At 40.9% G+C, this 17773-nt stretch overlaps 1 protein-coding gene across 5 annotated transcripts in view; it reads left to right on the top strand.

Moving 5' to 3' along the window:
• The window catches only part of OPA1 (OPA1 mitochondrial dynamin like GTPase), an 83696-nt gene that overhangs the window by 41511 nt on the left and 24412 nt on the right, over positions 1-17773 (top strand). For all 5 annotated transcript variants that reach the window (XM_074963326.1, XM_074963327.1, XM_074963329.1 and 2 more), the window contains 8 exons: positions 1583-1748; positions 2595-2747; positions 5493-5601; positions 5969-6048; positions 7705-7845; positions 9435-9551; positions 11397-11490; positions 12708-12818. In XM_074963326.1, coding sequence (XP_074819427.1) covers positions 1583-1748; positions 2595-2747; positions 5493-5601; positions 5969-6048; positions 7705-7845; positions 9435-9551; positions 11397-11490; positions 12708-12818 — 971 coding nt within the window. The remainder of the gene's footprint in view (positions 1-1582; positions 1749-2594; positions 2748-5492; positions 5602-5968; positions 6049-7704; positions 7846-9434; positions 9552-11396; positions 11491-12707; positions 12819-17773) is intronic.

Below are 17773 nucleotides of genomic sequence, written 5' to 3'. Positions count from 1 at the left end.
TCTGAGTTCATATTCTGGCCTACGGTTTCAGAGTTCAGTGCATTCCTTGGGTAATCTAACCCATCACTTAGCTCCTCTGTTTGACCCAGTGTATCACGTGTGTGTGCACTATAGATGATAGGGAAACTTGAAACCTGGGCCATAAAAATATCCTTGTGTGAGCCATTGAGTTCAGAATGATATGCATCAAGCGATCAGTGCATCTGACGTGATAGTGACAAGTTGCTGAGGACTCCACGTTTTTCTGTCATACATTAAAAATTTCCATTATGTCCTGGTTGGGTTGATTTGTTGATCTGATGAAACTGGCATGACAATAAGGAAGATCTTGAGATTGCATTTGCTCATAGTCACATGATCCTGCTCCACTCTGTGGCTTATCATAAGGAACAAACGCCAGACCTGGTGGTTCCAGCACGGGCCTAAGCAAAAGTATCATGCAATATCATCACTCTCAGTAGTGGTAGTGGTGTTGCTCAAATAAATGAGGTTGTGTGAATGATGAAGCAATTACCTTGTTTTGAACAAAAGCTTTTAAGGAAACCAACATTTTTGCTAGAGGCAATAGTAATTTTTATTTACTGATGGTAAATTTTCCAGAATTCTTTCCTGGTTCTTAAATACTTGTTCTTTTTAGGTTCCTATGAATAGTTTTATAAGCTTTGAAAACCTATTTAAAAGCCTTTTCCAGCTTTAAAGAACTGAGTGACTTCAGCCCCATCTATATTGACTTGGCAGGCAGACAGTTTTGAAGTTACCACAGCTTGGGGAGAATAGGGATATTTAATAACAGTGAAGCAAAGATTTGACTTATCATTATGCTAGTGAGATGGAAGGAGCTGAAGTGACACTTCTGAGAAGTTCCTCAGTCATTCCTCCTGAGTCGGCATGTCAGCTGGCCATGAGACTGCTGTGTCCTGAATATTTTAATGACAGCTCTGCCCTCTTTAGCCCATATAATGTTAAATCTTCCAAAACATTTTAATACAGTATCATTGTAGCCGTGTTGGTCCGAAGATATTAGAGAGAAAAGGTGGGTGAGGAGCTGAATATGAGCTCTGAGTACACTTGAAAGTTTGTCTTTCTCATCAGCAGAAGTTGATCCAATAAAAGATATTACCTCACCCACCTTGTCTCTCTGAAATGTTTTAAAACCATATTTTAAAAAAATTAATTTGGGGGTTGAATCATCACTAATAAAGCCTATATTTTATTTGATTGTATATTAACGTCTGTACTGCAACATAAATAGGAGAAATGGTTGTTAGCTCCATAGCGACATGAGAAGCTAATTTGACAGGTGAACTTTGACATATACTCATGATGAGATGGAATTGTAGGTTGGAATTCTCAGCTAGTTTCATCATTCAACAAGCCTATGAATTATGCGTAAAAATTCCAGATACCATCTTTGTTCATTCAGCAGAATGAAAGTAGGGAGAAGTTCATGTTTTGGGGTTGGTGTTAGGAATAATGAAAGTACAAGAAGGCATCTGTTTTGTCAGTCTTTTAAAGTACTGGCCATATGGATTAGAACTCTACGGACTGGAAGTTATCACATATGTTATACTTTTCAATTTAGGGAGGAGATTCTTCAGAAAACATTGTGGGAAAGAGTATCTACTCATGTGATTGAGAACATCTACCTGCCAGCAGCACAAGCTACGAATTCAGGGACATTTAACACCACTGTGGACATCAAGCTGAAGCAGTGGACTGACAAACAACTGCCTAATAAAGCAGTAGAGGTTAGAACTTAATTAGCTGAATGCATTTTAGTTTTATAAATAAAAATATCTCCTTGCTTTCATATTTACAGCTCTTTATTTTTCTGTTGGAAGCCTGTTAAAAGGAAGGTTAGGAGTTATAAGTAAATGACAGTAGAGGAGCAGTTCTTCCGATTCCAGATGTCCATGCTCCTGACCATTGCAGCCAGTCACTAGAGATTGGCGAGCTATTGTCTTCCAGGGGTGTGCACCACAAAAACCACTGGCAATGTTATTTGGCTGTCTCACTAAATGTTTTCCAATAAAAATCCCTCTTAAGTGGCAAAAAGCTGGAAGCTAACTATGTCCATATTTCCCCTCCTCCCAGCAGAAGAATTCCCCTTTGTGTTCATCTGTTGTTGCTGCTCAGTGAGCAAAGTTTAGTGTTAATTTCTTTTATATGTGAGCCACAAAAGCAAATCACTGAATTCTAATATCTTCCGTTTCTTGGTGAGTGAGTATTGCTGTCTGCATATTTGTAAGATTATGTTAGTGACTGTAATACATACAGCTGTTCAAAGTAATGGACTGCTTCAGAAGATAACTTTCTCTTGCTAAAAGAAAAGGAGTACTTGTGGCACCTTAGAGACTAACCAATTTATTTGAGCATAAGCTTTCGTGAGCTACAGCTCACTTCATCGGATACATTCAGTGGAAAGACTATGTATTTTCCGCTGAATGCATCTGATGAAGTGAGCTGTAGCTCACGAAAGCTTATGCTCAAATAAATTGGTTAGTCTCTAAGGTGCCACAAGTACTCCTTTTCTTTTTGTGAATACAGACTAACACGGCTGTTACTCTGAAACCTTTCTCTTGTTAATTTTCTAGGTAGCATGGGAGACTCTGCAGGAAGAATTTTCTCACTTCATGACAGAAAAGAAAGGAAAAGAGCATGATGACATCTTTGATAAACTGAAACAAGCTGTCAAAGAAGAAAGTATTAAACGACACAAGTGGAATGAGAGAGCAGAAGATAGCCTGGTACAGAGTGGTATTTGTTCTTGTGGCTGCCAAACAAGTTGCCTTTGAAATCATTTGATTTAAGATGAATGTTCATTTTGCTTGCATTTTTTTTGTTAAATCCCTCATAGTGTTGGAAGAAGTCCTAGGAAATGTATCAATCTCTGCTTTTGAATGTCATGATCTGAATCAGTGGTTCTTTGGTTTATTATTTTATTTAATTTAATTTTATTTTATTCTTTATTACCTTTCGTGGACCAGCTTACCTTCCCAGTACCCAATAATCTCACTGTTTGGTTCTCAGAGGTTTTTTCTTTGCCCATAGACCACAGCCTGAAAATCACATCCACAAATAAAATGAATTGATAATATAAAGCCTAGAAATGTAGTAAAGTCATTGCATTTACCTGTGCCTCTGGTAGGCTGGTTCCATGCTCCAGTGGGATTCCTTGTTGACATTCTTGACATTGTATGCAGTGTTGTAGCCATGTTGGTCCCAGGATACTAGAGAGACAAGGTGGCTCAGGTAATATCTTTTATTGGACCAACTTCTGTTGGTGAGAGAGACAAGCTGATCCGTGGGTTTCTTGTATATAGTTGTCTGATCAGCCTCAATAATGCAACCCTACAGACAACTAATAAGAAACCCACAGATCTCCCCACCTACCTTCACAAAAAACAACAAGCAGTCCTTGTGGCACCACCACAGGGACTAACAAATTTATATGGGCATAAGCTTTTGTGGGCTAAAACCCACTTCATCAGATGCCACCTTGATTGCATTGGCCTTGTTAGCACTACAAAAGTAATTTTCCCTCTCTTGATATTCACCCCTTCTTGTCAACTCTTGAAAATAGGCCACTTTCACCTTAATTGAATTGGCCTCATTAGCACTGACCCCCCCCCCAACCCCCTTGGTAAGGCAACTCCCATCTTTTCATGTGCTGTGTATATATATACTGCTTACTGTATTTTTCACTCCAGGCATCTGATGAAGTGGGTTTTAGCCCACGAAAGCTTATGCCCATATAAATTTTAGTCCCTATGGTGCCACAAGGACTCCTCATTGTTTTTGCTGATACAGACTATCACGGCTACCACTCTGAAACCTGGCACCTACTTTCATAGATACAGTAACCACTTCAAACACAGCAAGAAATTGGTTATCTATAGCCAGGCACCCAGATATCACAGAAGATGCTCAGAGGAGAAAGTCTGGCATATACACCTTAACTCACTCAAAACTACCTTCACCAAACAAGGACACTTCACCAGAGAAGTAGATCACATCATGGAATGGTCCACTCAAATACCCTGAGAGAACCTGCTTCAATACAGAAATAAAACACCCTCTAACCTCACACCTCTAGTTGTCCCCAACCACCCCTCACTGGAACCCATACAGGGTATCATCAAACAGCTACAACCCATACTCGATGGGGATCCCATACTGAAAGAAATCTTTCTTGAACCTCCTTTTCTGGCCTTCAAACAACTCCCCGGCCTCTCCAAGCTCATCATCAGAAGCAAGCTCCCCACAGGCTAGGACACACCAATTCAAAGTGGCAGCAAACCCTGCCAGAACAACAGATGCAAAACCTACAGACATGTCTCCACTGCTACAATGATCAACACCCCACTCAACACACCTTTCAAGATCCATGGATCCTACACATGCCTATTACAGCATGTGGGGTACCTCATCCAGTGCACTCAATGCCCCAATAAACTCTGTGGGCAAAATCAGACAATCACTGTGTTATCGAATGAACTCACACAGAAAAATGATAAAATACAAAAATGCCCCATCACCTGTGGTTGAACACTTTTCACAAAGCGATCACTCTATCAGTCCTCATCCTCAAAGGAAACCTGCACGACGTTTTCAAACGACAAGCCTGGAAGCTTAAATTAATTACTGTGCTAGATGCCAGAAATCATGGACTGAATAGAGGCACTGGAGTTATGGCCTATTACAACAATTTATATTTATAACCCCTCCTCACCCAGTTCCTTTCCCCCCATGACTGGGCGGGTGTTAACAGTCCACTTCACCTTAAATGGTCCCTTGAAATAGGTCTTAACTACTTATGCGAAACAATCTATTCCACTTTGTATTTCTTAGAATCATAGAATATCAGGGTTGGAAGGGACCTCAGGAGGTCATCTAGTCCAACCCCCTGCTCAAAGCAGGACCAATCCCCAACTAAATCATCCCAGCCAGGGCTTTGTCAAGCCTGACCTTAAAAATATGTAAGGAAGGAGATTCTACCACCTCCCTAGATAACGCATTCCAGTGTTTACCTGTGACGCTCCGAGTATGTTTCCCAGACCTGAAGGAGAGCTCTGGGTGGCGTGAAAGCTTGTCTCTCTCTCCAACAGAAGTTGGTCCTCACCCATCTTGTCTTTCTACTACTTGATATTCCACATATTTGCCTCCTGTCAGCAAGACACAGCAACATAAAGGGCTGAATTTCATGGCAAAACATTATTAGGTGATGTGCAGAAAGTTTCCCTTACTGGAGTAACACACAGAGTAAGTGCTGTGTCCATAGAGATAGTCTAAATAGCATATACTGCTAAAACTGAGCTATTTTCAGAAAATCACTTTGAGTGGGGCATATTTTCATTATATGAAACAGTGTTCTAAGTTTGACTTTTTTTGTTTGCTATTTTCTGTCCTAAAGGTAGGTTCTAAATCATTAATTTATTTGGCAACTAAAAAGATGGGCTGTAAAACCTAATATTTGTTTTCTGCGTTGCCAGCGAGTGATACAGCACAATACTTTAGAAGATCGGTCAATATCTGATAAACAGCAATGGGATGCAGCTATTCACTTCATGGAGGATACTCTCCAGAGTCGCCTCAAGGACAGTGAGTGCTCACACTTCATATTCTATGATAGGGAAAAGTTTTCTGTGCAGTGATGTATGTGTATGTAATCTCAATTACATTCTGTGTGTAGTACATTTCAGACTCCTCACTGCTGCTACAGTCCTAGCCCAGTTAGTTAAAAAGTTGATGAAAGGTATGTCTAAATTCCCTTGACTGCTTTGAAAATTTCAATAATTTAAAAAGTGAATGTGAAAACTTCCTTATTATTAAATTGTTTTGAGGGTTCCATAAAAGAGGAGTTAGAAGTCTACTCTTTGATCATACTTAAGGTTTTGGTTCAATAGACCTCTTTCCTAGTAGCATGTATTTTACTGAGTTATATCTAATATCTTGTTTCCTTTTCTAGCTGAATCGGTTATTGAAGACATGGTAGGCCCAGACTGGAAAAAAAGATGGCTGTACTGGGTAGGCCGCACTAAAGAACAGGTAAAAGCAAACAGAAATATTGGATGTCTTGCAGCTGCATAGTCTTGTGGTGAGCATGGTGATTATTAATGACTAGATTTTAAAATTATGGACCTGTGCACTCTATTGCTATTGCACATGCCAAGCGGGTAATTGTGTATACAGTTTGCAGTTTCCCAGGGATCATTTCTAAGCTTTGTAACGGTTAGCCCAAAGGAAATTATATCTTTTGGAGACCTGGCAAGTGCATAATATAAGAGATTGTAAACTTGTTTCCTTTCTACTTCATTGGAATGATGTCTTTTACTGTTCAGTCATTAAACTGAATGTTTGTAGTAATGAGGAAAGTTCTTCTCTTGGTAGATAAACCAATATGTAAGCAGGATGTTAATTAATTTAGCCTTTTGAATCACACAGTGCAGTATCCCACCATGGCTAAATGGCGTCATTTCAGTAATGAACTACAGTATTATAGCTGGCATGTTATGGATAGCTTTAGTTAATGTCACCTGAGCATTTCTATTCTAGCCCACTCTTCCAAGTTATGAGCAAGTGAGAAAGTTTCTCCCAATGAATTTAATGTGTCTGTTGGGTCTCTGCCCAAAAGGGAGTTATTTTTAGAATATCTGTATACAGTTGAACCTCAAAGTTACGAACACCAGAGTTCTGACTGGTGAACCACACACCTCGTTTAGAACTGGAAGTACGCAATCAGGCAGCAGCAGAGACCAAAAAAAAAAAAAAAAAAAAAAAAAAGCAAATACAGTACAGTACTGTGTTAAATGTAAACTACCAAAAAAATAAAGGGAAAGCATCCTTTTTCTTCTGCGTAGTAAAGTTTCAAAACTGTAGTAAGTCAATGTTCAGTTGTAAACTTTTGAAAGAACAACCATAATGTTTTGTTCAGCGTTATGAGCATTTCATTGTTGTGAATAGCCTCCATTCCCTGGAGCGTTCGTAACTCGGAGGTTCTACTATAGAAAGACCTAGGAGGAAGGACCATGCTATAACATAGTACAGGTAGGAGACTAAATCATGCATAATATTTAACAGCAGCAAAATCGAGATAAAGATTGAATTCTGAAGATTTCCCAAAAGGGGTAACAGAGTTAATTGATGCATTTTCTTTCCATTTCTTTCTTTCTCTGGCATTCAAGATCCAGCATGATTCAAAGATAGCTGGTTCTGTGAAAAAAGTTAAGGCTGAATAAAGAGAGACATGGTACTTTGTCTAAGAAGGAGATACCAGGCTATAAAGTTACAATGCAGCTAAGAGTTGATTTGAGATTAGACAGCCAAGGGTGAACAGAGAAAAAGTTGAGGGACTTGTTGAGTTGGGTGGCAGCCATGTAGAAGTTCTGGTCAAGTGATTGTGTCAGCTACGTGAAGTTTTAAATGCAGACCTTAATTAAAACCACTATTGTCAAGCAGTCTACACTTCAGCCTTTTTGTCCATATTGAGTATGTGATATATTTATTATTACTACCTATACTACTACAAGGGTTTTTGTAATCTGGGCTGATGGCATAGACATGGTATGCTATGCACGTTGAGTGACATCAAGCTGGGATTCTTACCTTTGTGGCTCTTCACACGAATGGTGGTGCTGGGAAACTACTGACTCTAAATAATGTGGGACTGTCTGTGTTTGAATCTGAACCTCTTTTTTATTTGAGAATATTCGCAATGAAACAAAAAATGAACTTGAGAAGATGATCAAATGCAACGAAGACCACGCAGCTTACCTTGCAAATGATGAGGTGACAACTGTCCGAAAGAATCTTGAAGCCAAAGGGGTAGCAGTGGACCCATGTTTGGTAAGATGTAACTTTGTAGCAGCACATATGGAAGCGTTTGTATGCTCTTTCTAGCGATCATAAAAACAACTATCTAAACTGAACTTGTAATCCAGATGTTTCAGAATAAATTATTAAACGAATGCTTGCATGCAATGCACACATTTTTGTAGGGCCTTATTTGTCGGCTGTCAGACAACTGTAGTACAGCACTTTTGGATTTGACAGTGGAATCAGAATCTGCTAACCAGATACATTGCCTGTGATAGAGGCCCATATTGTGGCATGTCTACCCCTAAAGTAGTAGTATCCATACAGTGTGTAGTGGAGGCAAATCTTCCACAGGGGACAGAGGAATGATTAAACCTCTTCTCTGTTATTTACGAAGACTTTGTGAATTGTATTTAATTGTATGTGCAGTTGACTTTGACTGAAGTTCATCTCTTTATATCCATGAGATGAATCAGCCAAAGAGGTTGAAGTTAACTCTATCGAAAGGGAGCATCTTTCTTCAGGGGACTGTGTCACCAGGGTGAAAATCTTTTGGAAAGTGGTTTACAGTTGTAACCGTGTAAGGTCCTTAAAGTAACCAGGCCCTTCATTTCATTAAACATGCAGTTTAAAAAACTAGTTATGTAAGAAAATTCAAATATTGTCAATGTTAGGTACATGGAGATTTTCTTTAGTGCTGTGTTGTTTTTGTAGTAACTTTGGCCCCAATCCTACACAGACTTATGCACCTACTTAACTTTACTACCATGAATACTCAAGCTAAGTACATAATAATAATAATTAATAATTAGCTTTTATACAGCATTTCTCATCAGAGAATTTCAAAGCACTTTACAAAAGGAGGTAGTAGCATTATCCCCTGTTTAAAGATGGGAGAAACGGAGGCAGAGAGGTGAAGTGACATGACTTGCCCAAGGTCACTCAGCAAGCTAGTGGCAGTCAGGAACAGAATCCATTTCTTCTGAGTCTCGGAACAGTGCTTGATCTACTAGAACGCGCTGCTCTGATAAGAAAGCAGAGTACGTGGATAAGAGTTTGCAGGATTGGGGTCTAAATAAACCTAATTAAGAAAAGTTCTAAAGGCGTGTAGTTTCTTCATAAATCTGAGACCCACTAATATACTTCCCTGTGCCCTTTTCTGTCTAGACAGCAAGTTAACTAATGTATGGCATTCAAAGTGCTTGATCTGTTGTGCTAAAATGACAGTCTTTGCAGAGTGTGACCTGTAACTTGCATGTAACTCAGAATAACAGTATGTCATTTACAAATGTCTGCACACAATAATTTAAACTTCTGAGAGGATGCTGCAAACATTGAAGAATAGAAATGTAAACATGCTATTTGACAGAATCCTTTTTAATGTTTGCCTTGGATTCAGTTAAGATGTTGATTATATGTTGTATAGCTTTCATTAATTCACCAGCTGATAACCGCATAATGGCTAATGTATACAAGGAATACAGGGAAAGGGATTGTGCAAATCAATTCTGCACTTTTTTCATGTGCTTAAGGTGAAATGTGATTATTAAAATACATAAAATATTAACTGGAGAATGCTTATATAGTTTATCCATGAATTTTAACCACTTTCTTTTTAGATTAAAGACACGTGGCACCAAGTTTATAGAAGACATTTCTTGAGGACAGCTTTGAGCCACTGTAATCTGTGTCGAAGAGGCTTTTATTACTACCAAAGGCATTTTGTAGACTCTGAGGTAAATTGAGGAACACATGGATACTGCAGTTTGGGGAATGCAAACAGCCTCAATGTCTATAGAGATCTAGCCAAAAAGAAAGCAACCATTTTTAAATTAATCTGTTTCTTTATATGCTTTTAAATATTCAATATGGTATTTTTAATCCCAGCTGGCTATGTCTGCTTTCAATGGACAAAATTCCATTAAGTGGTAATTACATAAAATGTCCACTAGATGTCAGTCATCAACTAAGCATCTCTTTACCTGACTCTAACTTTTCAGCTTTCAGAGTAGCAGCCGAGTTAGTCTGTATTCGCAAAAAGAAAAGGAGTGCTTGTGGCACCTTAGAGACTAACAAATGCTCAAATAAATTTGTTAGTCTCTAAGGTGCCACAAGTACTCCTTTTCTTCTAACTCTTCAGTGTGTTATGACAATTTAATGTTACGACAGCCCTCACGGACTGTTGGCGTCTTGCTGGTATCCATTATTTGCCCCCACTTCTCCCATTAATGTCTGCTTTCCTTGTTGACTTTTAGATTTCAAAGCTGTAGTAGAGGAAGAGCCTTGGTACTAAGGAGAGTGGCTTTTCTGCGAAGAGGGTGGAGCAGTAGTGTTAGAAACAAAAATAAGGGTTAATATTTGGCACAATAAAATGTGGGCCATATGTAAGTAATTTTCATTTTTAATAGTCAACCACAGAGCTAGCAATCAGACCTCCTCTACTGAACCTTTTAGTATATCAGTGGAGCCTCCAGTATTTGTAAATGGAAGGTTTAGAGAGAAATAGCAGTTTTGTTCTGATGCAAACAGTGTTTTGGAAATCTGTTTTTGATCATGATAATGGACGTCATCCCTTGAGATATGGAAATGGCTCAACGTGTATCACAGATTTATACTTAAAGATGATAAAGATGAAGAAAATGTCTGAGATGTTTAGAGAGCCACCTTTTGTAACTTCATGTATGATTTGTATTTTAAACTGTTGGAAGTTTGATGATTGCAATGTTGCCTGCAGCAGCACAAAAGGAAGGGGTTGCTCTTTAATCAGTGTGTTGAAATAAAGGAGAAACTGCCAAAAAAAGCTAAAATAAAAGAATCTCCCTATGATTAAAGGGAAAGAATCAATGAACATAGTCCGAAATCCTCCTCGTCCCTACCACAGAAGCCTCTCTACAGGACTGCTGTTGTCAGGGCTCTGTGGCACAGGATGGGGTCTCAGAGAGGAGCTTGGGAGCTGCCATCCTGTGGCACCAGGCATGCAGTCAGGAATACAGGCAGCAACCCAGCAGGAGTTCATATATCAACTCCTCCTCTGTCTTATACCCTCTTTGGTAACCCCTCTATGAAGCTGGAGCGTCCCATGGGCCTTGGGTGTCTCCTGCAAGCACTTGTGCAAGCCCCTGACTCCCACATGTTCTTCATAAGCTTTCGTCAGGCAGCAAGACAAAGTTTGGAGTTTACCTGTCTCCTTCAAGCTGGTATAATACAGCCTTGAGAGCGCCATGTGCCCAGTACCAGTTTGTATGTAGTGCCTGCAGGTCACTTTCCTGTGCTGACCCTTCATGGCCCTTTCCACTGGAGAAAGGTGAACAACTGGATGCAGGGGGAGTGGGAGAAATATTTAACAAGACTGAGAGTGGCCTTTGGCATAGGCATTGTGGGTATGTTTCTTCATCATGCACAGCACATCTTTTCTATATGTCTTTGCATAAGTTAATGTGTATATGCTATAGTCAGTGTGTTCAAGAATTATGTCAGAGCAACCTCAGTTTTCTATTCAAGGGACTACACAGTTTGTTGAGTCCCCCTTGGGGAAGGAAGGAAGGAAAAGAAGCGCTAACGCCTTCCTCTACCTGTTTCAGCTCGAATGCAATGATGTGGTTCTGTTCTGGCGCATACAGCGAATGCTGGCGATTACAGCAAACACACTGAGGCAGCAGCTTACTAACACCGAAGGTGAGGCTTATAGCGACTGTCCTGTTTGCAACACAGTGTTAAGGTTAATAAGCTTCTGTTACTTTCTAGTATGTTAGAATAGAAGGCTGGGCTTTGGTTTCATGTTTTGGTGGGCAACAAGAGGCCTAAGGCTACTTGTTTAACGTGTTTATTATTTCTGATGTTGGTGATGTATATATGAGGCTCTTAAAGCTGCACTGCCATCATCCTGCTGATATCACTCAACTCTTGAGCTCTCATGTTTCCTACTCCGGAAGTTCTCTCGGCTTCCCAAGCATCTGGTCTAGATGAGAACTAATCGGCTAAGACTGTGCCCATGTAAAACAAGAGAGCCTGAGGAAATGGTGCAGGGAACATCAGACCCCTACACTTCAGGAACTTTTCTCAAACAGTTTGCAATCTAGTGGTTCTTTTGGCTTTTAGGCTCCTGTTGGATCCCCAGATAACAGTGGTACCCAAGAGTACTTTTGCCCACCTTCACTGATTAAAAGAGATTGAGGCTTTTTCTTCTGGGCATTTCACACACTCAGCACAATATCCTTAGGCTCCACAGGATTCTAACAGCCTTCCTTGGGGGATCCAAGTTAGAGTCCCTTATGGTTAGGTCCTGTGTATTTTAGAAACACCCTCTCTTTATGCTCCAAGCCAGCACTGGAGATCAGCTGAGCTATTGAAAATGACAGTCACTAGATTTGTCCATCTAGGGGTAAAGTCTGCTATGTTTAGGGTTTGTTGATTTTTCAGGGCAAATGGCAGGGTTTATTTCTTTGCTCAGGCTTTCCCTGAAAGGCTGTTTGAGGGGAGCCTGTGACTCATGGCCGGAAGTTCATTATTAGTAGTTGTCATGGTATTAATTTATTAATGCACAAATGTGAGTTTCTAGGGAAGACCAGGGTTTGTAACTGTGTCTAGATATCACGTTTCATACACTAGAAATTAAGTGCAATTAATATTTTAATACCAAATACGTAGGTTTTATGAAACTTCTGGCAAGATCGGCTTAGGAAGCTGAATGCATTATTTAAATTGTCATGTGTGAACTCAGCTTGCCCATATCTCCCCACAAACTGCACAAGTCCAAAAAAACAGGAATTTTTCTTTTCTTTTTTGGAGGGGATGAAAAAAGTAGTGTTAGCAAAGAAGAAAGCACATTCCTTTGATTTTAAACATTTCCCTATCCAAGAATTCACTAGTCTTTTAACATGTATTTTTCACAGTCAGACGTTTGGAGAAGAATGTAAAGGAAGTGCTGGAAGACTTTGCTGAGGACAGTGACAAGAAGGTTAAGTTACTAACGGGCAAAAGGGTCCAGCTGGCGGAGGATCTCAGTGAGTAGCTGTTCTACTCATATTTCACATAGGACTTAAAAGGAAATAGATCATGCAGCTGAGCCCTTTACCACATGAAATTGTGATGCCTATTTGCTGACAATACTAAATGTTAATACAGATCCTTACCTGTAGGCCAGAAGGTCTGGGTTTTATCCAAAGTGCTGACAACGCCATGCAGTGCTGGAGGACTGGTGTGTTGCTTAAGTTGGCATCCTTCTGATGAAACTGTAAACCTAGATCCCATATACATGTGCCATGGGGCTGTCAGGATGGAAGTTTTAAGATCTGGCTTTTCTTATCAGGGAACAAAAGCTGCCTCTGCTTTTAGGCTGCTTAATGCTTCAGATAATAATAGATTCTTGGAACCCTTTCTGAAGCACTCTACGCTCTATTATTGCAGCAGACCTTTCAGATATGGTATGGGGATGGTCCTGGTGTCAGGGAAGTGTGTTTTGCTGGCCTCATGAAAATCTGCTCAGAATTGGCCTAGTTATAAACTTATGAAAATTGCCGTTGCCCATCTGTTTTTCACACAGCACAGCTTGGCTTTTTGGCACAATACCAAAATCCTTCAACATTTCATGAGCACTGCGCTCACCGTGCCCCCGTGCCTCGCTCCAGCAGCCTACAAGCAGAGCAAAACCTCCAGAAGAGAGCAAAATGTACTGTGCAAAAAAAGTCTGATCACATAATTGAAGACTGTGCCATAGTGCACATGCACAAGGGGGCCAAATTCAGGTCACAGGAAACGTTAATTCTGGCATTTCCTAACTTCACATGCTGGACTTGGCAACTACATAACTTTCTTTTAACATAGCTTTTGTGTAAGTAGGATATCAAGCGTGGCCTAGCGTGCTGGTCAGCGTTCCCTTAGTCATAGAATATCAGGGTTGGAAGGGACCTCAGGAGGTCATCTAGTCCAACCCACTGCTCAAAGCAGGACCAATCCCCAATTAAATCATCCCAGCCAGGGCTTTGTCAAGCCTGACCTTAAAAACTTCTAAGGAAGGAGATTCTACCACCTCCCTAGGTAACGCATTCCAGTGTTTCACCACCCTCCTAGTGAAAAAGTTTTTTCCTAATATCCAACCTAAACCTCCCCCACTGCAACTTGAGACAATTACTCCTTGTCCTGTCATCTTCTACCACTGAGAATAGTCTAGAACCATCCTCTTTGGAACCACCTCTCAGGTAGTTGAAAGCAGCTATCAAATCCCCCCTCATTCTTCTCTTCCGCAGACTAAACAATCCCAGTTCCCTCAGCCTCTCCTCATAAGTCATGTGTTCCAGACCCCTAATCATTTTTGTTGCCCTTCGCTGGACTCTCCAATTTTTCCACATCCTTCTTGTAGTGTGGGGCCCAAAACTGGACACAGTACTCCAGATGAGGCCTCACCAATGTCGAATAGAGAGGAACGATCACGTCCCTCGATCTGCTGGCTATGCCCCTACTTATACATCCCAAAATGCCATTGGCCTTCTTGGCAACAAGGGCACACTGTTGACTCATATCCAGCTTCTTGTCCACTGTCACCCCTAGGTCCTTTTCTGCAGAACTGCTGCCTAGCCATTCGGTCCCTAGTCTGTAGCGGTGCATTGGATTCTTCCGTCCTAAGTGCAGGACCCTGCACTTATCCTTGTTGAACCTCATCAGATTTCTCTTGGCCCAATCCTCCAATTTGTCTAGGTCCCTCTGTATCCTATCCCTAACTGCCACCGTATCTACCACTCCTCCTAGTTTAGTATCATCCGCAAATTTGCTGAGAGTGCAATCCACACCATCCTCCAGATCATTTATGAAGATATTGAACAAAACCGGCCCAGGACAGACCCTTGGGGCACTCCACTTGATACCGGCTGCCATCTAAACATGGAGCCATTGATCACTACCCGTTGAGCCTGACAATCTAGCCAACTTTCTACCCACCTTATAGTTTATTCATCCAGCCCATACTTCTTTAACTTGCTGACAAGAATACTGTGGGAGACCGTGTCAAAAGCTTTCCTGAAGTCAAGAAACAATACATCCACGCTTTCCCTTCATCCACAGAACCAGTAATCTCATCATAGAAGGCGATTAGATTAGTCAGGCATGACCTTCCCTTTGTGAATCCATGCTGACTGTTCCTGATCACTTTCCTCTCATGTAAGTGCTTCAGAATTGATTCCTTGAGGACCTGCTCCATGATTTTTCCGGGGACTGAGGTGAGGCTGACTGGCCTGTAGTTCCCAGGATCCTCCTCCTTCCCTTTTTTAAAGATGGGCACTACATTAGCCTTTTTCCAGTCGTCCGGGACTTCCCCCGATCGCCATGAGTTTTCAAAGATAATGGCCAACGGCTCTGCAATCACAGCCGCCAACTCCTTTAGCACTCTCGGATGCAACGCATCCGGCCCCATGGACTTGTGCACGTCCAGCTTTTCTAAATAGTCCCTAACCACTTCTTTCTCCACAGAGGGCTGGCCACCTACTCCCCATGCTGTGTTGCCCAGCGCAGCAGTCTGGGAGCTGACCTTGTTTGTGAAGACAGAGGCAAAAAAAGCATTGAGTACATTAGCTTTTTCCACATCCTCTGTCACTAGGTTGCCTCCCTCATTCAGTAAGGGGCCCACACTTTCCTTGGCTTTCTTCTTGTTGCCAACATACCTGAAGAAACCCTTCTTGTTGCTCTTAACATCTCTTGCGAGCTGCAGCTCCTGGTGCGATTGGGCCCTCCTGATTTCATTCCTACATGCCTGAGCAATATTTTTATACTCTTCCCTGGTCATTTGTCCAATCTTCCACTTCTTGTAAGCTTCTTTTTTATGTTGAAGATCCGCAAGGATGTCACTGTTAAGCCAAGCTGGTCGCCTGCCATATTTACTATTCTTTTACTATTCTTTTACTGTCGGGATGGTTTGTCCCTGTAACCTCAATAGGGATTCTTTTGAAATACAGCCAGCTCTCCTGGACTCCTTTCCCCCTCATGTTATTCCCCCAGGGGTCCTACCCATCAGTTCCCTCAGGGAGTCGAAGTCTGCTTTCCTGAAGTCCAGGGTCCGTATTCTGCTGCTTACCTTTCTTCCCTGTGTCAGGATCCTGAACTCGACCAACTCATGGTCACTGCCTCCCAGATTCCCATCCACTTTTGCTTCCTCTACTAATTCTTCCCGGTTTGTGAGCAGCAGGTCAAGAAAAGCTCTCCCCCTAGTTGGCTCCTCCAGCACTTGCACCAGGAAATTGTCCCCTATATTTTCCAAAAACTTCCTGGATTGTCTGTGCACCGCTGTAGTGCTCTCCCAGCAGATATCGGGATGATTAAAGTCGCCCATGAGAACCAGTCAAGCAGTTGTAATCTCATAGATAGCTGAGCATGTAATTGCTGCTGTATTTTCCTAGTATATGTACGTTGTTTTTCTTTAGCAAAAGGTTATGATAGCTGACAATGCTATATAAAAACAAATTCTTTATGCTTATTGTAAACTGTAGGCTAATAGAAGGACCTGCTGTTGACACCACCAGTCTGTATGATTACATTGAGAACCTACAGTGTTGTCTTTAAATTAAAAGTGTAGATAATTGGGAGGGAGGGGGATTCTGTAGGTGGTGCTGTAGTATTTTAGGATTACAGAGAATGAGAACTTTTATTGGACGTTGAAGTGGCCTAGTCAAGGTCTTTTTAGTCTATTTCTTTTTCTTAGCATCTATGTGAAATAGCAGTGATCTGAAGATGCATTCTAGTTGTTGGCACCTGGCTATCAACACAAAGTATCAGTATTACTTCAGAAGTCCCCTGTCAGTCCTGCTGTAATGTAACTCTTAAAGTGAAATGGGCTTTACCCAAGGCTTGCCCAGGTTTCAACATTTTGCCATCAAGCCGTGTAAAGAAAAACTAGAAGCTATTTGGTGTTTAAACAAAGAGTAGAGTATGAGTATAAGAAATTATCTCCTTTTTTAGTGAGGAGTCCTATTCATTTTCTGTTGTTAAATGTTGTCCTTTTAATACTCATTTTGCTACTTTAATACCTATATGTTATTTTTCTTTGCAAAAGCTTCAGATCATTGCATGATTCTTTGTTAGTACTGATTTATCCTTCAGTATTCAGTGCTGTAAAGCTGATATTATTTTTTAGAAAATAAACTGTATTTATATAAAACTATAATGCTTAGGTAGTTTGGTAAATTAATGCTGCAACAAGAAGAAAACTGAAGTCTTGAAGGTGTGATGCTGGCAAAAACTCTTGTGTATCTCATGGAATGAAGAGAAGATGACTGTTAATGTTAAAAATATTACTGGGGGGGAAGCAGATCCTGCTGTTAAAAATCCGTAGGCACAAACTTATGTACTTTGGCCATGTGAGGTGCAGAGATGGAAATAACCTCAAGAAAGTGACCAAGGAAGTAATAGTTGCAGGTCATCGTAGTAGGGAACAACCAGCAAGGAGATTGATAGATAGTGTGTGAGATCACTGGAGGCCAGCTGCTGAGTGCTCCAAGCTAGCGAGAAGGCTTCTGAAAATTCTGCCCTGATTCACCAGTATTCAGAGATGAATCAGTGGATTTTTGCTGACTTACATAATGCTTAGAAGTGAAAGCAAGATATTATGAAAGCTAAAAACTTGGTACTTAAGACAGCTATGGAAGTGTTTAGTACTTTAAAATATCTCAGACCATCCTGGTTTCCAGTTCCATTCACTGAAGGACACAGCCTTATTAGACTGATGTTTCTTGCTACAACATATCTGTAGCAGAAAGCAAGACTTCCAGTGAGAGAAGGATGAATTGTGGACATAGCAATCTTCTGTATAGGGCCCTCCCAAATTCATGGTCCATTTTGGTCAATTTCATGGCCAGAGGGTTTTAAAATTAGCCAATTCACAATTTTGGATATTTACATCTGAAATTTCACGGGGTTATAACCATGGTGGTCCTGATCCAAAATAGGATTCGGGCGGGGGAGGGTTGCAAAGTTG

Source organism: Natator depressus, chromosome 9 (assembly GCF_965152275.1).
Source record: "Natator depressus isolate rNatDep1 chromosome 9, rNatDep2.hap1, whole genome shotgun sequence".
NCBI lineage: Eukaryota > Metazoa > Chordata > Testudines > Cheloniidae > Natator > Natator depressus.
This window is presented reverse-complemented; position numbering and strand designations above follow the sequence as displayed.